At 32.8% G+C, this 24019-nt stretch overlaps 3 protein-coding genes across 3 annotated transcripts; all 3 read right to left on the reverse strand.

The window, feature by feature from the left end:
* Positions 1–1073: 1073 nt before the first annotated feature.
* Positions 1074–1856, reverse strand: LOC124939425 (AP-3 complex subunit sigma-like). Its single transcript, XM_047479902.1, has 3 exons — positions 1684–1856; positions 1296–1409; positions 1074–1203 (listed from the first exon to the last, which is right to left on the reverse strand). The coding sequence occupies exons 1-3, from the start codon at positions 1854–1856 to the stop codon at positions 1074–1076; spliced, it is 417 nt and encodes a 138-aa protein (XP_047335858.1).
* Positions 1857–13310: 11454 nt separating this feature from the next.
* On the reverse strand, positions 13311–17109 carry LOC124940145 (pentatricopeptide repeat-containing protein At1g63080, mitochondrial-like). Its single transcript, XM_047480628.1, has one exon. The coding sequence runs from the start codon at positions 16847–16849 to the stop codon at positions 13394–13396; it is 3456 nt and encodes a 1151-aa protein (XP_047336584.1). The 5' UTR covers positions 16850–17109; the 3' UTR covers positions 13311–13393.
* Positions 17110–20729: 3620 nt separating this feature from the next.
* LOC124939427 (pentatricopeptide repeat-containing protein At1g62680, mitochondrial-like) lies at positions 20730–23599 on the reverse strand. The gene has a single exon (XM_047479903.1). The coding sequence runs from the start codon at positions 23343–23345 to the stop codon at positions 20730–20732; it is 2616 nt and encodes an 871-aa protein (XP_047335859.1). The 5' UTR covers positions 23346–23599.
* Between the last annotated feature and the right edge of the window lie 420 nt (positions 23600–24019).

Raw genomic sequence — 24019 nt, forward strand, 5'->3', positions numbered from 1 at the left:
GATTTAAGCTATCACATACTATTAGGACCATATTTATCTCATATTTATTAATTAAGATCAGATCTAAACAATTTCTATATTTAACAATGAAACAATAATTAAATTACAGACAACAACAATCAATTAACGTCTACCGCGTTTTTACTTTTATTCTACTTGTGACCTTCTGCTCAAATGAAATATCCCATATCTGACAGAGCTTTCTATTCTCTTAAATCCTTTCGATTCCTCTCCAGGATTGAATGAGTGCATTTCCATCTAAAGTTATATCTCTCCAAGTATCTTCAGCGGTTCTACTTCTTTCACTGTGAGTTCTTGAATTTTTTCTTTCCAGATATTGTAGATTACTGCTCAAAAGTAGCATTTTAACATACTTACATAGAAGGATCTCCCTTTACTTTATTCTTCATCCACTCTTGGGTTTCTTTCAATATTCTTGAAAAATTGATGATGTTCATGTTTGCAGCATACATCCTCCAGATTTGTATTACAAAAGAGCATTCCCCAAATAAATGGTTTATGCTTTCCTCAACTCCCGAACATAGGACACAGTTGATATCATGAATGTTTATGTATTTTCGAATTCTGTCTTTTGTAGTCAACATTTTCCTGTATACCAGCCAGAGAATAAATTAGTGACGAAGAATAATCTTTGGAGACCATACCACATTATGCTCCTGTCCTCTTGTTATAACCATTTCCCATGTCTTTCCTATAATAAACTTCTCATTGTTTTCTGTTTTCCAGTATATTTCATCATTACTTTCATTGAGTTGCTTCTGCCTCATTAGGTTTAGGTTTATAAATTAAGTTATATTTATTAAATTAAGAGAAAATATGGATATGAGATATAGTATATTCATATTTTTACTACTTTGGTAAGCCTGAAATTCAATCAATACTAATTCACTTATTGTTTATTTTTTCTCTCATATCTCCTTTTTTTTAAGGATAATTGGATATGCATCTTAAATATGGATATTAAGCATAATTTGATCCATAATTTTATATATTATCTTAAAACAAAGGGGTTCTTTATAAATATGTTGTCAAATCAAAACCATCATTGATTATCATTCCAGAAGAACAAGAAATTCTAGTAAAAGATTATGATCAAAGATGGTAGAATTGGATGAACTATCTTCCCTGCAAGGCATTATTGATTTTGGAACTAGTGATATTGAATTTGCAGCCTTCTCCAACCTACATGAAACTTGAGAAGTCATTATCATCACGCAAAATAAAAGCGTGTTATTAAGAAAGGACAATGGAAACAACATCAGAAGGATGCAGACCTAGTTATTTCTTGTACAACCTTCACTACATATACATAGGAAGAATCTGTCTCCAAAACTTGACCTCCCAACACAATTTCATCTATAATAGCATGCACCTGTAAAACAGTAAGCCTATATATATCAAATATACAACAAAGTTTACTTAATCATAAGTTTGTATTGTCTCGAATAATGTGACTTCTTTCAATAACGAGTTCATTTCTTTACATTGAATATATTGAGCTTATGCAATGGCTACATAAAACGAAGAAGATGATAAAAAATTCTTCAAAAAGGGTACTTAGAAAATGTGAAATCAAGAATGAAAATCTATAACAATGTACCTTGCATAAGATCTAGCATCGCTAGTTCATTTTCGTAGGTATCAAATACAAAGACAAAGTACAGTGTTGCAAAGGTCTTGCAGACAAGCATAGCATCCTGCAATAATGGGAGTATAATATCAACCTCTACATCCAAATCAACATTTTGGATCTCATTGCTACCAAAATGAAGATGTAATACACTAACTTGATAATCGTAGAATTTAACCAGACGAGGCTTGCCTTGATCATTCATCACTATCACTGCTCGTATCATTCTCTCAAGCTTTTCTTGCGACGTGACCTATAAATCCAGCGAATTTCAGATTTCGAACAAGCCTGAAAACGCAATCTCAACACTCAAAATCCTTTCATTGGCAATCCAACTTCAATTTTTCTTTTTTCTTTTGATAAACAACTTCTATTTCTCTCTCTCTATTTGTAGATTAAACTCAAATAATAATAAAATGCAATTACTAACTATAAATGGTATTGTCGCGAGACGCAACCGCATTCGCGAGACATACCCACGAGACGCACCCGCATTCGCGAGACGCACCTAGAATCCGCCGCAACAGAGACATTTAACCAATCAATCCCTAAACCCTAAACCTAACAAACAATGCGTTCAAAAAAAATAAACAACAAGTGAAGGACAAATGAAGCATACCAGTAGTAGCGGACATCATGGTTGCCTGCCTTCGCTGGGATTCCGACGTCCTTCGCTAGGATTCCGACGTCGTCGGGGGTCCGTCTTCTTTTTAGAGAGGAGGAGAAGGGAGAAGACGTGAAGAGAGTAAATAGAGAAAAAAGAAAAGAAAAGAAAATGGGAAGAAATTGATTTTTTTTAATTATATATCAAGGGCATTGTGGATTTTTCACAATGCACTTAGTTGCGTGACGCAACTAGAGGCAACTAGAGGTTGCGTGACACAACGGGGGCATTTTTGTTCAAAAAAAATAATTGTCACCAACGCATTTAATTTTATGCGTTAACACTTATAGCAAATAAGACCCTTTTTAGAGTCATTTCGAGTTAGAGCATCATATAGTAATTGAGTTATTCTTAACTAATGAAAATTATAATATAATATAATATATTTTAATTAGAATAATTATTAAATAAATACCAAACAAACTAAGTCATGATATTTTAGAATAAAATATTTTAATTTTTTAAAATAAGATTAACAAATTTAATTTAAATTTGAAATAATCAAATAAAAATTCGATTAAAAAAATCTTTACTTAAACTAATTAAAAATATTATTTATTTGATAAAGAGTTGATAATTGATTTTTAGTTTAAATTGTGAATAAAATATATGCGTATAAAATGTATTTTTAACTAGAGTTTCATTTTGTTTTGTAATTTAGTGATATTCGAGAAATGTATGAGTTAAAAACGGTCTTCACTTTATAAAATCTTAACTTTTGAAAGTTGTTTGTATAACGTTTTATTTTAACCAATTATTCTTCATATTCTAGACATGTATATGTTTTTTTTTTTTGTATTTAAAAACTGCGAAAACAATATTTAAATGATGATACTTGTAGCTGATCATGACGATGATTAAGGAGAAATGTACCTAAAAAATATCAGTTAAAGACATAAGAGTTTAAAAATAAATCACAAACAAGTCCTTATTAAAATAGATTTTATGAAATATTATAAAAATATTTTGAAATCATTTTCTATTTTTTTCTTAGACTTTTAAAAAATGATTTAGGATTCCAAACTTACAAAAAATAATTGTGAAATTAAGAAATGTAACCAAACATGCCCTAAGTCTCGTGTTCTCGGTCCTGAATGCGATTTCCATCGGCTGGGGTGCTGAAACCCTCGGTCTTGGGTTGGAACTCCTCGATCGAGTTGGAAGAATCAACGGTCGGGGTGTTAAAGACCCTAGGTCAGATGCAGGAGTCATCGGTCCTAGGTGCGAAGTTATCTGTCATAGGTGGGGAAGACTCTCGGTCGGGTATAGGAATCATTAGTCGGGTGCAGGATTCATCGGTCATGGGTTAGCCCTGGGCTAACTTTCCTCGGTCCTAGGTATGAATAACACTCGGACATGGGTTAGCCTTGGGCTAACTTCTGTCGGTACTGAGTGCGAAGAACACTCGGTCTTGGGTTAGCCTTGGGCTAACTTTTATCGGTCCTAGATGCAAATGATTCTCGGTCCAGACTTGACCCGGTCTAGGTTTCTCAGTCCTTAAGAACATCAAACAACTACAGGTTTGATAATTTCGTTTGAGGCATGCATCCTTTGATCCAAGGGCATGGGAAGCATCTTATAGTTCCTAAGATCATTTAGAACATCATCCTGATCCTCGTTTCCTTAATCGGCATAACATTACCCTAGCCTCATTCAATTTACCATACTCAATCATAAAATTTGAAGTTTCAATAATTAGGAGCAATACTATACGATGAAGATGAAGGCAAAATTCATGGCACCGTTGAGTCTGTAACTCCATCTATGTTCGCTCTCGTCGAAAAAATAGTTTATCACACTCACAACAATAGTGTCAATCGTGGTGAATAACTGAAATCTGATATAGATTTATTCTCGATATTTGATCGGTGCCATTTCTTTGATATATTTTGGCGTAGACTACTTACAAAAATGATTAAATTTAATTAATTTAAAAATCCAATAAATAAATATTCAAAAATATTTTGAGAATTATGAAACTAAATAAACTCAAACAAAGAGCGACTTATTTATTTAGCATGTGAATTTGTAAAAACAACATAGAACAACTAATTAATGTTGACAATGAGTTGGATCAACACGAACTAGCACGATCTAATACGATATTGATATTGACCCCTCTATACCAACCGTTTTTCTAATTGTTGATATTATACCCTCAATACCAACTCTCAATACCAACTGTGAAAACGCGGTTACTATTTTCCGTTTGTTATTGTCATGTTTTTACTATTGGTTATTGTAAATTTAACTAACAAAGGAACCGATGATAAAAATATGTAACTCACTAAATCTCTAAGGGAAGTTTTTCATTTGAAATTAATTCTCCCAATAGTCCCATGACCACACATATCTAGTTGCGTATATGCAAACCAATTTACAATCAAAACAATCAGTTGGACATGACCTTAACCTCATCCAATTTACCAAGCTCAATCATAAAACATGGTTAAATGAATAGTAAAAATAACTATATACTAGAATTATATAATGAGTTAGGTCAACACAAACTAGTACAATCCTACACGATATTAGAATTGACCTATCTATATCAACCGTTTTTCTAGCGGTTAGTTTTACACTCTCAATACCAACCAGTGAAAAACGGTTCTTATTTTTCATTGTTAATACCATGTTTTTTTAATAGTGCTAGTCATTTGATACCAATAAATCATATATTAGTTAGAAATATATTTTCAAGAAATCTAATTAAATACGATGGTTATATCATTTTTAACTCAAATATTTAATTAAAAAAAATAACTTAATAAATAAAGTGATAAAAATAATTTTTAAGAGACTCGTCATAATAGTAAATGATAAACTCATTATAAAAAAGGGAAATTTTTATAATGAATTAGTTAGTGTCTTTCAATTTGTAATTTAACTAATTAACTCACAATATATAAATCATTCTTAAGTAACTTTCTTTTTTGGAAATGAATAATTATTCATCAAATAGTGGTTACTAAAGCTTTTAAATAGAATGGATGTAAAAATAATATTAATATATATAAAAAAATTATAATTTGACAGAAAATGTTATTTGAAAGAAAGTGATATTGGTATAAGAGGTTATTTCTTAAAATTTTTGTTTGATTTTGAAAGGTTAACATTATTCTTATAGTCTTTTATTTTAATCCAAGTTTTTTCAATTAATACAAACAACAAGTAATTAAAACATTATTAATATATAAGTAAATATTATGACAATAAATACTATAAAAAGTGAGCATGCAATCATTCCAATCCAAACTTACATTATTAGTCTTTAAATATAAAGTGATCAAATCTAATGTTCCAGATGGTGTGTTCCACTATTTATCACATTCACAAAAATTGTTCATTTTATAGAATGAATCAAAATAAATGAAGAAAATTCAACTTATTTTTGTGAAAGTACAAAGTGAAAAATAATTAAATCTGTAGCAACATATTTGATCCCAATATAGTCTCTTTAAGGCTAAAGAGAGCTTATCTTATAGACTTACTTCTTAAGATGAGTTTTTCTGAAATATAGTATTTCATAAGTAGATTTATTTATTTTTATTTATTTATTTTTGGTAATGTCAGTTTGAAAATTGAATTTCTTTTACTAGTTTATTGAGTTGTTGTTAAACTTTTTAAGTTTGGTTTATATTTTTGTACTTTAGTAGTAGATTAGTTTTGAAATTTGGATTGTGTTTAGTTTCCTAAGTGGCTTTTTAAGATCCTCTAACTAAACAAATAAAATAAAATAAATTTAAATTATGGAAATCTTCGATTATGTTTGAATAACCCATAAAAGTTTAGGAATTTATAGGTTGCAATCTTTACCATTTATGTAAGAATTTAAATATATTTATATGATTTAATTATAAGATGTTCATATTATTCAACAAGGCAATAATGAATTTTGCCTCTATCAATCATAAAAAAAAACATAATTTTATTTGAGTCAATCTAGCATTTACTTCCAAAAAAATTTCACAAACAAATAAATTTGGTCATTGTCGGTTTCTGTTTTGCAAAATTACATAAACATGCTATCATTTTAAAGTTGAAACAATCTTACCACATGCAAAATATGTCATTTCCAAACTTCTTAATTTGATGTTATGTCTCTAAAAGTCTAGTAACATTGATATATAATTTTTGCCTTAATAATCATAAGAGACATGTACAGTCAACAAAAATAAAATAAACTTTTACTTAGAGGTTAAAAATGTTACATGTTAAATGATAATGAATATTGGACATTTGGCTGGATGTAAATTAGATGCCTATTCCTTAACCAATCAACAAAACACTTATGTCAATACTTGATTTAAAAAAAAAAATAACATGTATATAAAAAGTAGTTGTTTAAGCACAATTTCAAATCTTAAAACAAAATAGACTTAAAATGTGAGTTACACAATAGAGTCACCCATATACTATCATTTTTAACTCAAATATTTAATTGAAGAAAAATAACATACTAATTGATCCAAGTGACAAAATAAATTTTAAGAGACCGAATCTTTCATATTCGAGTTTTACTTGTAGAATATTATGTTAAAATCGAGATAATGTTACCTTCTTATGTTAAAAAAAAAAAAGTTAAGTGGAATTTATTTTTTTTGTTATGAATCAAAAAAAATCTAAAATATCATTAACTAACTAATGATCTTATTTTGTTTTAACATTGAGTGTTATAAAATTCTCATATATGTCTACATTTCAATTTCAAATTAAAGTGGCCATATAAACAGTCCAGTTCATGAATTGGCTGTTCTCGTCTTCTGAACCAATCAGATTACAACTTCATTATTTTATTATTAAATCAAGCAGTTGTTGGAAAAAGAGATATCTGGAACCCTGATTAATATCCGGGTCAATGAAAAGCGCAAAGGAGTGAAGCTTCATTCGTCTCACTCCGTTTTACATTAGTAGGCTGATAATTGTAATTCCGTTTTACATGGGTTTTATAATGTAAAACTGAACGAAGTGTAAAACTAAATAAAGTTTGACTCATTTAAGTGAAGTTTGCTTTATTTGACTACTTAAATAGAAAATATTAATTATTTTATAATTTTGGCGCCTGTCAAGTAAATTTGCTTCATTTGACTCCGTAAATAAAGCATATTAACTAGTTTGTATTTTATATAATTATATATTAAATATAATTATATATAAAAATATATTTATTATTTTATTTTTGATGTATTTAAATTAATTTATATTAAATATGTCATAATTATATAAGTATACAAATATAAAAACATACATAATTACTTTGTCAAATATTTAAATTAATTTATATTAATTATTAATTATTTTATTTGTGATATAACTTATTAATTATTTTATAATTTATATAATTATAAATTTATTTATAATATATTTAATTAATCTGTCAAAATTTATATAATTATATATATATATATATATATATATATATATATATATAACAACATATTTTTAAATTTATTTGTAAGTATAATTTTTAATTTATTTGTAAGATATTTAAATGAATTTATTTTAATTTTTTTATAATTTATATAATTATATATTAAATATATATAAACGTTAATGTAAAATCACTAACACATTAATGTAAAAATCTTTATGCGTTCATGTAAAAACATTTATTCATTCATGTAAATCCTATTGGAGAATTAAAAAGGGTGAAACAAACTTTCTTCTTGTAAACCATACTGGAGAATTAAAAAGGGTGAAACAAGCACTAATAAACGAAGCTTACTTCACTGGGTATTTACAACGATTATATGAGTGAAACAAATTATCTAGTGAAGCTTGCTTTACTATGTATATACATCGCTCATATGAGTGAAATAAGCGCTACTTATTGATGCTTGCTTCATTTTTATTAACAGAACTAATAAAAGTGTAGCGCTACTCCTTCGACAGGCCATGTCGCTGCCACCCTAATCGGTCACGATGCTGTTTTTCCAGTCAGACTCACCTCAACCACTACGGTATGTCACGACATCCCTATCCCGACCGCTCAATTCCCCAATAAATCGTGGACCATGGGACGAAATAAAATCTCAAATCTGACAGGCATTCGGAACAAAATTCTCAAATCTCTCGCCCTATTCCAAAGGCATGAACTTGTCATGACCAATGAAAGGAGCGAGCAAATCATTTGCCAATTCAAAATCCGATTCGAGCAAGATTGGAACTCATTCGACAAAGCCGAATACTAGGAAATCGTTATGTGGTTGGTTAATGTAATGAGGGAGTTCTACAAGTGCCCTAAAACCTATGCCTACACTACACAAACAAATGCAAATCGAACATGGCAAACCAATAAGGTTTGGGGGGAAAACGGGACAGCTAATGGAGGCAAGCTCAATGTAGATCCTAGTCTAAAAATTAAAACGCTCGAACACCCGCTCCAAATCGAACTCCCCCTAGAAATTGAAGAGGGATGCGTCAACGATTGGAAGCGAGTTGTCGTCGGTCACTTCATGGGCACCCACAAGACCCCATTCCGAGCAATCAAGGCCGCCCTTTTCTGACAATGGAGCGAAAAGAGACTTTAAAAAGTCAAAGTCAACGACTTTGGCTATTTCTTCCTCACTTTTGGCATGGAGACCGAAGCCCAAGCCATTGCCGACTTAGATCTCACCTTCATGTTCAGCTTATGTTTCAAGCTCGCCAAATGGAATGAAGAAATGGACATCAATAGCAAACTGGCACAATCCGAACAAGTGTGGGTGAGACTAAGAAACATTCCACCACACCTTTGTAATACCAAAGCACTTGCCTACCTCACCAGACTCATTAGAAAGCCGCTTAAGCTCGATCCCGACTTTACTCGTTTAAACGAGTCGCGTTTGCCCGCGTTTGCATTGAGATCGATTCAACGAGTACAAAACCGAAAAAATTCGAGTTAAGATGCCGGAATAAAAACATGGCTATCATTGAGGTCATGTACGAACAATCGGAAAAAGAGGATGGTGAAAAGCAAAAGAAACCCGTGGTCACCCCCGAACAAGAGAATCTAAAGGTGGTCAAGAAATATTATATTGAAATCCTCAAAGCAAATGAAAGCCACAATGAACACGTGAACGAGAACCAAACTGATCCCGATCTCACCGAGCCTAAAACCGAGGCCCTTTCCCCACTAATTATGTTCGAAAATCCCAACATCGACGTGGATGATAGCGAAAGCCAAAACATCTCAAAAACCATTAGCTACGAAACCAAAGAAAGCCGCAACGTTGTCAAAGAAACCACCTTAAGGGAAACAACTGATACGCTCAACTCCAAACTCAAGCCCAAAAGAAAAAAGTGACAAGAGAAGCTAGCGAAGACGAAGAAGCCGGAACTCTATCCGGAAATATATCCCAAAAAGACCTAAGGATGACAAGAAAGAAGGAAAGAAAGAACAAGGGCAAAGACAAGAGAGACGAATCCGAGGAAATCAACCCCTATCGTCTTGTTTTAGTTGATTGATTGTTAGCTTCCTTCCTTATTCACTTTTGTACTTATGATTTCATGTCCATATGCGTTTCTTAGACAAAACTGTAGATTCTTTATGGCCATCGTGTGTTGACTTTGAGCATACTGTTGTAAGCTCAATTTCTGCTCTTGTACTCATTTTACCCTTTTGGGTCTTTTTAATTAATGGCGTAAGCCATTTCTCCAAAAAAAAGTGAAACAAACGCTATCGAGTGATGTTGACTTCATTTCTATTTACAACATTGAAGTAATAATTTAAATAAATAGAAATTATTCTGCTACACTTCCACTATTTTTTTTCTCTCTTATCGATTTTTTAAACCCTAGTATGAATCTTCTCCGCTACAATCTTCTCGCAAAAATGAAATTTAATGGAGTGGCGTCAAATGTTCTTTATGGTCTTGGGGATGATGCTAATGCAACATTCCCTTGAAGTGTTTAGCGATTTCTCTCTTAGAAATTGTCCGTCGAGTTTTTTGTCTTCTTTTTGCAGATTTTGGTTAACAAGATCTGCAAGAGACATGTTCATCTCCTTTGTTTTATTTTAATCGTCTTCTCAAATTGTCTAGATGAAACTGTCTGTTAACCAAATAAACCCTAAAAGATATTCTCGTATTTCTTAACAAGTACAATGTCTGCTTTCTTTAACAACTATTTCTTAACGTATCGGCACATCTGGCACGACCAACACATCTGGCACGTTATGCACATCGGGTTTGTCGCCTTACCTCTAGCGCGGTCGATGATTCGACCTACCTCCTGCAGTTTGCTGTGACAGTCTATGTTTTGCTCTGGTGCATATGCGGTATGTTCCTTTGGTGTTGTGCAGATACAGATCTTTAGGGTGCAGGCCTACAGGCCGGCCCTAAGAATTTGGGGCCGTATGCAAATTTAAATTTTGGGACCCTTAAATTAGTAAAAAAATTAAAATAAATTTTAATAATTTAAACTAAGATATAAATGATTAATATATTATAATACGAAAATAAGAGATTAAAAATGAGATAAAAAGTTATATATATTATATAATATATATTTAATATTAAAGGAGAAAAAAAGGAAAAATTAAGATTAATAATATAATATTATTAAATATTAAAAAATGAGACCTATAAAAGTAGGGGCCCTATACAACTACATAGGTTGACTTACCCCAGGGCCGGCCCTAAGGTCGACTGCCCTTCCTAGAGACACGAATCTCGCCTACTGCAGCTGGTCGAGTTGCGTTTCAGGTTCTAGCATCTTGGTGCAGGTGCTGGAGCAGTCCCTCGTTGAATAAGTGTATGCGTAGTTTATCCCTGATGTCTGTTGTTTTGCTACAGGTTGTGATGTTGTTGTGTATTGTGCAGGCTGTAGTTTTACTGGTGCAATCACAGTTCATCCCTACTGTTTGTGGTATGTTGTAGATGTTGGTTTTTCATCTGCTTGTGGAAGCGCCTGCTAATTAACTGTGTGAGACTGTGTAGGTGCGGTTGCTGGTTCTTGTGCAGGTAATGTGGCTGTTGGTATTGACTTTCTAGTGCAGGTGCAAGTCTTTTTTTCTTTTCAATCTTTTTTTTCTGATTTATTTTATTACGAATATTATAGAACAGATCTTATTTTTGTCAAACACCAATTTGTAAATATATATTATTTATATATCACAAATTATGTCTATTGTTGTTCTTTTTTATACTGTCTTTTTTTGTATTTTTAGCTTTATTTTTTTTTAACATTGCAGAATGCAGCTACATATCAGACAAATCTGCATTCTATTTAGATTTAACATGTTATGATTACATCGCTTAATCTCTCTTTTATTGTAGATACCTATAATCATGGTTGTGGTGGAAGTTCCACGTGATTTTATTATCCCAGCTGCTTCAACTATATCAACATCAAAATGAAGAGGGTTGAGGTTCTTGGTGAACAAGGTGATACTTATGAGGTTTGGGTTGGATCTGATAGAAATAAGATTTGGGAACTACATTGGGCGGCACTGGAAACGGTCATTCGATTTCTGCAACCGTTTGGTTTCAACAATCCACGCTTGTTTGGCTGTTGCTCTTTCCTGTCTCTCAATTCAAGATTGGACCTGCCCAGCCTGCCCTTTCGCTTCTATGCCTTCTCCAATTCAGGGTCTTCTTCTTCTTGATCTATTCTATAATTTAATCTAAATCTAATCTACTCTAATGGGGATAGATACGAAGTCTTCTAGTAGTCACGCTTTCATACATGGTGTATGATATTCTTTGCTGGCTTTTTGAAAACAATCTAAAGATAGACAATTTCTTCCACCACCCTGTTTGCATTATTGGATCCATCGCAGGTTTCTCTACCAAATGGTATATATGTTGTATTATAGTGGAATCTTTTTTTGTTTATTTCGTAATTTGACTATTTTTGTGTGTGTCATATCTCTTTCGTAGTAACTACGACGACGAGGTTAAGTTTCCGATTCACATCCCCAATAAGAATGGGTGGATTTGAGATGGTCATATAATTAAGTGTGGTTTGGAGGTTAGCCTTTGGTTTTATTCAATCAGCCAGCCTTGGTCTCTGATTTTGAGGTCATTATAAAATATGATGAATTAATTGTTTAAAAACTATGTCAGCGATATTTTATGACAAATCTTTATGAAAATCATACGTACATTTTTCTTATTAATAATTTGTAATTTGTAATTCCCCACCACACACATGCATACTACCTTACAAACAGCTAACCATCAAATTCAAAACACATCATCAATCCGGCCCCTTTAATGTGCACATGGATGGGATCATATATATATATGGGTCGTCTAAGTAGCCTCGTGATATAGTCAATGATAAACTCGTAACTTATAATGTTTACATTTAAAAATAAGAGGGAAATTTAGAATGAATTAGTTAATTAGTTTGTAATTTAACATAACTCACACACCAAATTATTGTTAAGTAACTTATTTTGTTGTTGTAAATGAAAAATTAATTATTTATAAAGTGGTTTTTACTGATGCTTTTAAATGGAATGGATGTAAAAATAATATTAATATATATAAAAATAATATTAATTTTTTTACAATGTGACAGAAAATGTTATTAGAAAGAGAATGTTATTGGTAATAAAATCTAACAAATATTTCCATAAAATTTATACATACAAATAAATTCGGTTATTTATGTTTTGCGAAATTATTACCACATTCAAAATATATCGTTTTCAAGCTTCTTTATTTGATGCAATGTCTCCTTCTATATATTACATAGAACCCAATAATTTTGATATATAAATTTTGCATAAATAATCATAAGAGTCATGGAAAGTCAAAATAAAAATAAAATGAAGTTTGCTTCGAAGTTAAAAATGCTACAGGTTAAATGATAATAAATATATTTGGACAATAAATATATTTGGACATTTGATTGGTTGGATGCAAATCGGATGCCTATTTAAATATTCCTTCTTAATCCATCAACAAAACACTTATGTAATTACCTTTTTTTTTTTAAATGATATGTATATAAAAAATATTTGTTTAAGCACAATCTCATATCTTAAAACAGAAAAAGACAATAGTGTTAAGTAATAGAGTCACCCAAGTATGATCACTATCATTTTTAACTCAAATATTTCAATTCAATACAATTCTTCCATTTTCTTCTCAAACCACCTTAGAAACCTCCTGTTGAAAACTAGGCAAGATCTCTTCAACATTATCATGTTCAGAAAAAAGACACAAACATTTGAGAATTGTATCAGTAATTTCTTCGTTAAGACGAAACCCATCAGCTGCCATCCGTCTAAGCAAACCAATTATTTCTTCCTTTTCACCCATCGCAAGAAAACCCTTTAGCAAAGAATCGTATACAGCAGCAGTAGGACCATAACCGCAAGTCACCATCCTCTCGATCGTGTCTTTTCCCTCCTTCCAATGTTCTAATTTCATTATTCCATTTACAAGTGTTGAAAAGATCCCAACATCAGGTTCCACGCCCATTTGAAGCATTTCCTCGAAGAATAGTTTCGCCGAATGTAGATCCTTTGCTCTTAGAGTTCCATGAATTATTATATTAAAAGATGCAACATTCGGCTTACTGTCTGTTTTGCTCATCGCTAAAAAGAAACCCTTTGCCTCCTCCAAACTACCTTCTTTGCAGAGACTTTCTAGTAAAGTGTTGTAATGATGAGGTGTAAGCAGAATTCCACGAACAGTCATGTGAATCAAAAGACCTTTCGCAACGTTCATCATTCTCAATCGGCAGAATCCATTTATCAAAGCTGAATAAGTGTATGAATCCAGAACTAATCCCATTTCAAGCCCGTTCTTCAATAACTTCATTCCTTCACCGACATCTCCTTTCTTCAAATGAGCATGTATTAGTATATTAAAAGGAAATATTTCTCTCATGTTCATTTCACGATGAATCTCCATCGCTTTCTTTAGATGACCTTCTTTACATAGCCCGTAAATTAAAGCTGTTAACAATTGATGATTTGGTTCTACACGATTCTTGTCTTTCAACATCAAAGATACTAACCTCACCGCCTCATCAACCTTCCCATTCTTGCAAAGCCCCCAAGCTAATGAATTGTAAGAAACAATGTCGATTTTATTATTATTCCCTTTAGTCATTCTTTCAAAGACTCTTAAAGCTTCGGTAACCATACCAGATTTACAAAATTCATTGATTAGTGAAGTATATGTTATTTTGTCTGACTCTTCACCATTCTCCTCCATTAAGTCTACTAACCGCATGGCATCCATAGGCCTTCCATCTTTACACAGCCCATCGATTAAAACGTTATAGATTACCCGATTCTGTTTTATTCCTCGGTGTGACATCACATTGAATAACTCGCTAGCTTCCTCCCATCGCCTCATTTTGCAAAGATACTGTAATAAACTTGAATAAATGAATGCGTCCGGTTCAACTCCTTTTTCCAACATCATATCGTAAAGTTTCTTTCCCTCGTCGAAATTCCCAGCTTTGCAAAATCCATTTACAAGTGCACTGTAAGTAATAACATCCGGATTGAGGCTCTTAAGCTTCATGTCATCAAACAAATCTATTGCTTCTCCCATTTGACCATTTTCACAAAGCCCGTTCATAAGAGTGTTGTAGGTAACAACATCTGGATTGAGGCCCTTCAGCTTCATATCATCAAACAAATCCATTGTTTCTCCAATTTGACCCTTTTCACAAAGCCCGTTCATAAGAGTGTTGTAGGTAACAACATCTGGATTGAGGCCCTTCAGCTTCATGTCATCAAACAAATCCATTGTTTCTCCAATTTGACCCTTTTCACAAAGCCCATTCATAAGAGTGTTGTAAGTAGAAACATCCGGATTGAGGCCCTTCAGCTTCATGTCATCCAACAAATCCATTACTTCTCCCATTTGACCCTCTTTACAAAGCCCATTCATAAGAGTGTTGTAAGTAAAAACATTCGGATTGATGTCCTTCAGCTTCATGTCATCAAACAAATCCATTGCTTCTCCCATTCGACCCTCTTTACAAAGCCCGCTCATAAGAGTGGTGAAAGTAATCACATTGGGATTGAAGCCCTTCAGCTTCATGTCATCAAACAAATCCATTGCTTCTCCCATTCGACCCTCTTTACAAAGCCCGTTCATAAGAGTGTTGTAAGTAGAAACATTCGGATTGATGTTCTTCAGCTTCATGTCATCAAACAAATCCATTGCTTCTCCCATTCGACCCTCTTTACAAAGCCCGTTCATAAGAGTGTTGTAAGTAATGACATCCGAATTGAAGCCCTTCAGCTTCATGTCATCAAACAAATCCATTGCTTTTCCCATTTGACCCTCTTTACAAAGCCCATTCATAAGAGTGTTGTAAGTAGAAACATCCGGATTGAGGCCCTTCAGCTTCATGTCATCCAACAAATCCATTACTTCTCCCATTTGACCCTCTTTACAAAGCCCATTCATAAGAGTGTTGTAAGTAATAACATCCGGATTGAGGCTCTTAAGCTTCATGTCATCAAACAAATCTATTGCTTCTCCCATTTGACCCTTTTCACAAAGCCCGTTCATAAGAGTGCTGTAGGTAACAACATCCGGATTGAAGCCCTTCAGCTTCATGTCATCAAACAAATCCATTGCTTCTCCCATTCGACCCTCTTTACAAAGCCCGTTCATAAGAGTGTTATAAGTAGAAACATTCGGATTCATGCCCTTCAACTTCATGTCATCAAACAAATACATTGCTTCTCCCATTCGACCCTCTTTACAAAGTCCGTTCATAAGAGTGTTGTAAGTAAGAACATTCGGATTGAGGCCCTTCAACCTCATGTCATCAAACAAATACATTGCTTCTCCCATTCGACCCTCTTTACAAAGTCCGTTCATAAGAGTGTTGTAAGTAAGAACATTCGGATTGAGGCCCTTCAACCTCATGTCATCAAACAAATCCATTGCTTCTCTCATTCGATCATTTATACAAAGCCCGTTCATAAGAGTTGTGAAAGTAATAACATCCGGATTGATGCCCTTCAGCTTCATGTCGTCAAACAAATCAATTGCTTCTCCCATTCGACCCTCTTTACAAAGCCCGTTCATAAGAGTGCTGAAAGTAATCACATCAGGCAATACAGACCCTCTGCACCATTCATTGAAAACCTTTACAGCTCTTGAAGTATCACCATTTCGACAAAGTCCATTTAAAACAACATTTATACAATATGTGTTAACTTGAAAACCACACTTCACCATCGTGCCCAACACTCCAAAAGAAAAATCGGGCTTATTTGAATGAAGGAAAAACTCGATCAGAACTTGCAATGATATGAAACTGCGAAAAACTTGAATACCCTTCATCTTATTGTAGACATTGATAACCATGTTATACTTCCTCGACTGTGAAAATGTTTGTAAAAGAAAATCGCATGTTGATTCAGAAGGCAGGCCGTGGATTTCAACTGCTTGATTAAAGAGGAGCAAAGCATCTTCGAGTCGGGGACTGGATTTATCACATAAGGATCTAATTTGGGTTTCTATGTCATTGAAACTTGATTCTACGGTTGCTGAAGATAAGCATTTGGTGTGAGGACGAAACAAGAGATAGCAATTGCTGCAAAGTTGCTTTCTAATAACCATTTCACTACTTTCTCAAAATGATTTACCCAGAGAGTGAAAAAAACAGTGAACGGAGACGTTTACCGGGTAGAGGCCATTCTTTCCCTTCGCCGCCGCCGCCGTCCAAACTCGGGAACGGAACTGAGTCTCCGACCGAATTACTGCAGATAACTCGTTGGTGGATCGAGATCGTTGTTCAATTCCTCGTAGACCAAACCCTAGCCAGGCATTTCTCCAAATATTCCTGAAATCTTAACAGTCTTTGTTAACTTGCTCCTCTCTCTTTTTCATTCGAGCTAAAATTTTCATTTACTTTTCCAAGTGTAATTTTTTACCTTAAGTTACTATATAATGTCTAGTTAAATCAACGGATAAAATAAATGATTTTTTTTTTATATTATTTGATTTTATTTTAAACTCAATTTTTATTTATTCCGAAATCAAATTATATGATCATCTTTATTTTGGTAATACAATTATTTTTTCATCTCTTCCTAGATTTAAGAATTTTCACCATAAAAAAGATACATTCTATATGTATTTGTTTTGAACGTGATTAAATAATTATCTTAATTTGTAAAAAAAAAATATATAATCTATTATAAGTAATATAATGGATGGTTTAAGTGTTTTAAGAGTTCGTTAATTTTACTCATTCACGTTAAAATTTGCGTGTCTTTATATCATGTTAAATGCTTAGTTGATTGAACACTGATAGATTTATAAATGTGACACTAAATATAAATAATTATTTATACATTATTATTTATGTGATTTTTTTTATCAACAAGTGAATTTAGAGTAGAATATATTTATTTTGCTTGTTTATATTAATGGAGAGAGTAATATCAATATAATGATTATTTTTTAATAGAGGTTAATGAAATCAAGAAGATAAAACTAATGAGAAATGAACTTTATTATGCAATAGGGATAATACTGTTTTTATGCATGCAGTGAAAAGATAAATGTGAATGGTCTTGAGCAAATTTTAAGAATTATATACTTGTTAGAATTGTAATAATAAATTATTTCTATTCAAGTAGACGATAAGTTTGATCTATCAAGATAAAAAATATATATATCAGATCACTTAAATACGATTAAAAAATTATAATACGATTAAAAAATTATAAATCGGAGTTGGCTGAAATGAGTATAAAATTTGATGATAAAATGTAAGGGTTATGACTCTTTGTACATTTTCAGACTTATGAGATGTGAGACATTAATTACTTATTTATCTATTATTTATATTTATATTTTAATTAAAGTTATAAGTAATTAAAACATTACTAAATACAAGTAAAATGACAATAAATTACAATAAAAAGTGAACCTTCAATCATTCTAATTCAAACTAACCTATATATTAGTTGTTAAATATAGAGAGATTTGTCTATCTCTTTGTATTTTTTAACAGTTTCACCGAACCAACTTATTATGCCAATTCAAAATCCGATTCGAGCAAGATTGAAACTCATTCGACAAAGACGAATACGAGGAAATCGTTTTATGGTCGGTTAATGTAATGAGAGAGTTCTACAAGTGCCCCAAAACCTATGCCTACACTACACAAATAAATACAAATCGAACATGACAAACCAATAAGGTTTGGGGGAAAAACGGGACAGCTAATGAAGGCAAGCTCAATGTGGATCCTAGTCAAAAAAATAAAATGCTCGAACACCCGCTCCAAAGCGAGTTGTCGTCGGTCACTTCATGGGCACCCACAAGGCCTCATTCCGAGCAATCAAGGCCACCCTTTTCCGACAATAGAGCGAAAATGAACTTAAAAAAGTCAAAGTCAACGACTTTGGCTATTTCTTCCTCACTTTTGGCACGGAGACCGAAGCCCAAGCCATTGCCGACTTAGATTTCACCTTCATGTTCAGCTTATGTTTCAAGCTCGCCAAATGGAATGAAGAAATGGACATCAATAGCAAACTGCCACAATCCGAACAAGTGTAGGTGAGACTAAGAAACATTCCACCACACCTTTATAATACCAAAGCACTTGTCTACCTCACCGGACTCATTGGAAAGCCGCTTAAGCTCGATCCCGACTTTGACTCATTTGAACGAGTCACGTTTGCCCGCGTTTGCATTGAGATCGATTCAACGAGTACAAACCAAATTATTGTTAAGTAATTTTTTTTTTTAAATAAAAAAATTAATTATTTATAAAGTGGTTTTTACCGATGCTTTTAAATGGAATGGATGTAAAAATAATATTAATTTATATAAAAAAATAATTATAATTTTTTTTAAAACGTGAAAGAAAATGTTATTAGAAAGAGAATGTTATTGGTAATAAAAGGTTAAAATAATATATTTTATTTCTTACATTTTTTTTGGTTTAATTTAGAAGGTTTACATTATTCTTATAATCATTACTTTTGTGATCTTTTTTTTAAATGTCTAAAATGACGATTTTGAAAATCTGGGACGCCCTTTATGTTTTGAAAAAATACATCGTTTTGAAAAAAAGTCAATTGAGAGGGGATTTAATTTAAGGTTGGAAAGATTTTAAGTTTTAAAACTAAGATTTTATAGACAACTCCATAACTTATATTCCTATAAAATCTGGAAGAGATGAAGAGATTTTTTTTAATGAGAAGTCGTCGTAGGTTTATTTTAGATTTTTTCAATTTAATTATCTACACGACTAAAGAGTTGTCACCTAATTTATAAAAAAAAATAGAAAATTAAGAAAAATGAATTCGACGTTGGGTTACGTGTGAAAATTTGTTTTTTTTAGAGTTAAATTTGGAATATTCTTGCCAGTGTACAACAACGTCAATCCTGGCCAGCAACATCGGTTTTCGGTCTTCGGGTGCAACAAACATTAGTCTTTAGTCCTTATCGTGCAACAACGTCGATCCTTAGTTAGAAGTAAGGGTCCTCGATCCTCAAGTACAACAAACAATGGTCCTCGGTCCTCAACAACAATCATCAGTTCTAGGTTCATCAGGTGCAGCCATGTCGGTCCCAGCCTTCAGCAACAGGTGCATATCGTCGATCTTGGGTCTCATATTGGGTACAGAAAACATGACTGTCAAGTATCAACAAGTGTAGGAACTCTCGCTCATGGAATCAGTTACAGAAACGTGACCAGTAGCATGTCTATCAATCATAATAAACATAATTTCATTTAAGTCAAAATCTAACATTTATTTCCATAAAATTTATACATACAAATAAATTCGGTTATTTATGTTTTGCGAAATTATTACCACATTCAAAATATGTCGTTTTCAAGCTTCTTCATTTGATGCGACGTCTCCTTCTATATATTACATAGAACCCAATAATTTTGATATTTATAAATTTTGCCTAAATAATCATAAGAGTCATGGAAAGTCAAAATAAAAATAAAATGGAGTTTGCTTACAAGTTAAAAATGCTACAGGTTAAATGATAATAAATATATTTGGACATTTGATTGGTTGGATGCAAATTGAATGCCTATTTAAATATTTCTTCTTAACCCATCAACAAAACACGTATGTATATACTTATTTTTTTAAATGATATGTATATAAAAAAACATTTGTTTAAATACAGTCTCATATATTAAAACAGAAAAAACTTATAATGTAAATTACACCAGAGTCACCAAATATTTAATTGAAGAATGAATCTTTCATATTCAATTTTCACTTATAACGCATTAATTTAAAATAGAGATAATGTTATATCTTATTTAAAAAAAGAAAAAAATTAAGCAAATAAAAAAAATTTAAATTGTTGTTATCAACCAAAATATAAAATATCATTAACTAACTAATATTTTATTTTGTTTTAACCTTGGACATATGTCTACATTTAAATTTCAAATTAAAGTGCCCATATAAACCTGCTGACAATTTCAATTCAATACAATTCTTCCATTTTCTTCTCAAATCACCTTAGAAACCTCCTGTTGAAAACTAGGCAAGATCTCTTCAATATTATCATGTTCAGAAAAAAGACACAAACATTTGAGAGTTGTATCAGTAATTTCTTTGTTAAGACGAAACCCATCAGCTGCCATCCGTCTAAGCAAACCAATTATTTCTTCCTTTTCACCCATCGCAAGAAAACCCTTTAGCAAAGAATCGTATACAGCAGCAGTAGGACCATAACCGCAAGTCACCATCCTCTCGATCGTGGCTTTTCCCTCCTTCCAATGTTCTAATTTCATTATTCCATTTACAAGTGTTGAAAAGATCCCAACATCAGGTTCCACGCCCATTTGAAGCATTTCCTCGAAGAATAGTTTCGCCGAATGTAGATCCTTTGCTCTTAGAGTTCCATGAATTATTATATTAAAAGATGCAACATTCGGCTTACTGTCTGTTTTGCTCATCGCTAAAAAGAAACCCTTTGCCTCCTCCAAACTACCTTCTTTGCAGAGACTTTCTAGTAAAGTGTTGTAATGATGAGGTGTAAGCAGAATTCCACGAACAGTCATGTGAATCAAAAGACCTTTCGCAACGTTCATCATTCTCAATCGGCAGAATCCATTTATCAAAGCTGAATAAGTGTATGAATCCAGAACTAATCCCATTTCAAGCCCGTTCTTCAATAACTTCATTCCTTCACCGACATCTCCTTTCTTCAAATGAGCATGTATTAGTATATTAAAAGGAAATATTTCTCTCATGTTCATTTCACGATGAATCTCCATCGCTTTCTTTAGATGACCTTCTTTACATAGCCCGTAAATTAAAGCTGTTAACAATTGATGATTTGGTTCTACACGATTCTCGTCTTTCAACATCAAAGATACTAACCTCACCGCCTCATCAACCTTCCCATTCTTGCAAAGCCCCCAAGCTAATAAATTGTAAGAAACAATGTCGATTTTATTATTATTCCCTTTAGCCATTCTTTCAAAGACTCTTAAAGCTTCGGTAACCATACCAGATTTACAAAATTCATTGATTAGTGAAGTATATGTTATTTTGTCTGACTCTTCACCATTCTCCTCCATTAAGTCTACTAACCGCATGGCATCCATAGGCCTTCCATCTTTACACAGCCCATCGATTAAAACGTTATAGATTACCCGATTCTGTTTTATTCCTCGGTGTGACATCACATTGAATAACTCGCTAGCTTCCTCCCATCGCCTCATTTTGCAAAGATACTGTAATAAACTTGAATAAATGAATGCGTCCGGTTCAACTCCTTTTTCCAACATCATATCGTAAAGTTTCTTTCCCTCGTCGAAATTCCCAGCTTTGCAAAATCCATTTACAAGTGCACTGTAAGTAATAACATTCGGATTGAGGCTCTTAAGCTTCATGTCATCAAACAAATCTATTGCTTCTCCCATTCGACCCTTTTCACAAAGCCCGTTCATAAGAGTGTTGTAGTTAACAACATCTGGATTGAGGCCCTTCAGCTTCATGTCATCAAACAAATCCATTGCTTCTCCCATTCGACCTTCTTTAAAAAGCCCGTTCATAAGAGTGTTGTAAGTAAGAACATTCGGATTGAGGCCCTTCAACTTCATGTCATCAAATAAATCCATTGCTTCTCCCATTCGACCCTCTTTACAAAGCCCGTTCATAAGAGTGTTGTAAGTAATGACATCCGAATTGAAGCCCTTCAGCTTCATGTCATCAAACAAATCCATTGCTTTTCCCATTTGACCCTCTTTACAAAGCCCATTCATAAGAGTGTTGTAAGTAGAAACATCCGGATTGAGGCCCTTCAGCTTCATGTCATCCAACAAATCCATTACTTCTCCCATTTGACCCTCTTTACAAAGCCCATTCATAAGAGTGTTGTAAGTAGAAACATTCGGATTGATGTTCTTCAGCTTCATGTCATCAAACAAATCCATTGCTTCTCCCATTCGACCCTCTTTACAAAGTCCGTTCATAAGAATGATGTAAGTAATAACATCCGGATTGAAGCCCTTCAGCTTCATGTCATCAAACAAATCCATTGCTTCTCCCATTCGACCCTCTTTACAAAGCCCGTTCATAAGAGTGTTGTAAGTAATCACATCAGGCAATACAGACCCTCTGCACCATTCATTGAAAACCTTTACAGCTCTTGAAGTATCACCATTTCGACAAAGTCCATTTAAAACAACATTTATACAATATGTGTTAACTTGAAAACCACACTTCACCATCGTGCCCAACACTCCAAAAGAAAAATCGGGCTTATTTGAATGAAGGAAAAACTCGATCAGAACTTGCAATGATATGAAACTGCGAAAAACTTGAATACCCTTCATCTTATTGTAGACATTGATAACCATGTTATACTTCCTCGACTGTGAAAATGTTTGTAAAAGAAAATCGCATGTTGATTCAGAAGGCAGGCCGTGGATTTCAACTGCTTGATTAAAGAGGAGCAAAGCATCTTCGAGTCGGGGACTGGATTTATCACATAATGATCTAATTTGGGTTTCTGTGTCATTGAAACTTGATTCTACAGTTGCTGAAGATAAGCATTTGGTGTGAGGACGAAACAAGAGATAGCAATTGCTGCAAAGTTGCTTCCTAATAACCATTTCACTACTTTCTCAAAATGATTTACCCAGAGAGTGAAAAAAACAGTGAACGGAGACGTTTACCGGGTAGAGGCCATTCTTTCCCTTCGCCGCCGCCGCCGTCCAAACTCGGGAACGGAACTGAGTCTCCGACCGAATTACTGCAGATAACTCGTTGGTGGATCGAGATCGTTGTTCAATTCCTCGTAGACCAAACCCTAGCCAGGCATTTCTCCAAATATTCCTGAAATCTTAACAGTCTTTGTTAACTTGCTCCTCTCTCTTTTTCATTCGAGCTAAAATTTTCATTTACTTTTCCAAGTGTATTTTTTTACCTTAAGTTACTATATAATGTCTAGTTAAATCAACGGATAAAATAAATGATTTTTTTTTTTTTTATATTATTTGATTTTATTCTAAACTCAATTTTTATTTATTCCGAAATCAAATTATATGATCATCTTTATTTTGGTAATACAATTATTGTTTCATCTCTTCCTAGATTTAAGAATTTTCACCATCAAAAAGATACATTCTATATGTATTTGTTTTGAATGTGTGATTAAATAATTATCTTAATTTATAAAAAAAAAATATATAATCTATTATAAGTAATATAATGGATGGTTTAAGTGTTTTAAGAGTTCACGTTAAAATTTGTGTGTCTTTATATCATGTTAAATGCTTAGTTGATT

This window comes from Impatiens glandulifera, chromosome 5 (genome assembly GCF_907164915.1).
Source record: "Impatiens glandulifera chromosome 5, dImpGla2.1, whole genome shotgun sequence".
Classification (NCBI taxonomy): Eukaryota; Viridiplantae; Streptophyta; class Magnoliopsida; order Ericales; family Balsaminaceae; genus Impatiens; species Impatiens glandulifera.

What these genes read in the sequence shown, in the direction of transcription:
- LOC124939425 (XM_047479902.1), bottom strand. Translation starts at nt 1,856, where the DNA reads ATGAATGATCAAGGCAAGCCTCGTCTGGTTAAATTCTACGATTATCAA. An exon ending in TGCAAGACCTTTGCAACACT is followed by an intron (nt 1,410 to 1,683) that starts GTACTTTGTCTT and finishes TGATATATATAG; the next exon opens with GCTTACTGTTTTACAGGTGC. An exon ending in GTTGTACAAGAAATAACTAG is followed by an intron (nt 1,204 to 1,295) that starts GTCTGCATCCTT and finishes AGTTTCATGTAG; the next exon opens with GTTGGAGAAGGCTGCAAATT.
- LOC124940145 (XM_047480628.1), bottom strand. Translation starts at nt 16,849, where the DNA reads ATGGTTATTAGAAAGCAACTTTGCAGCAATTGCTATCTCTTGTTTCGT.
- LOC124939427 (XM_047479903.1), bottom strand. Translation starts at nt 23,345, where the DNA reads ATGGTTATTAGGAAGCAACTTTGCAGCAATTGCTATCTCTTGTTTCGT.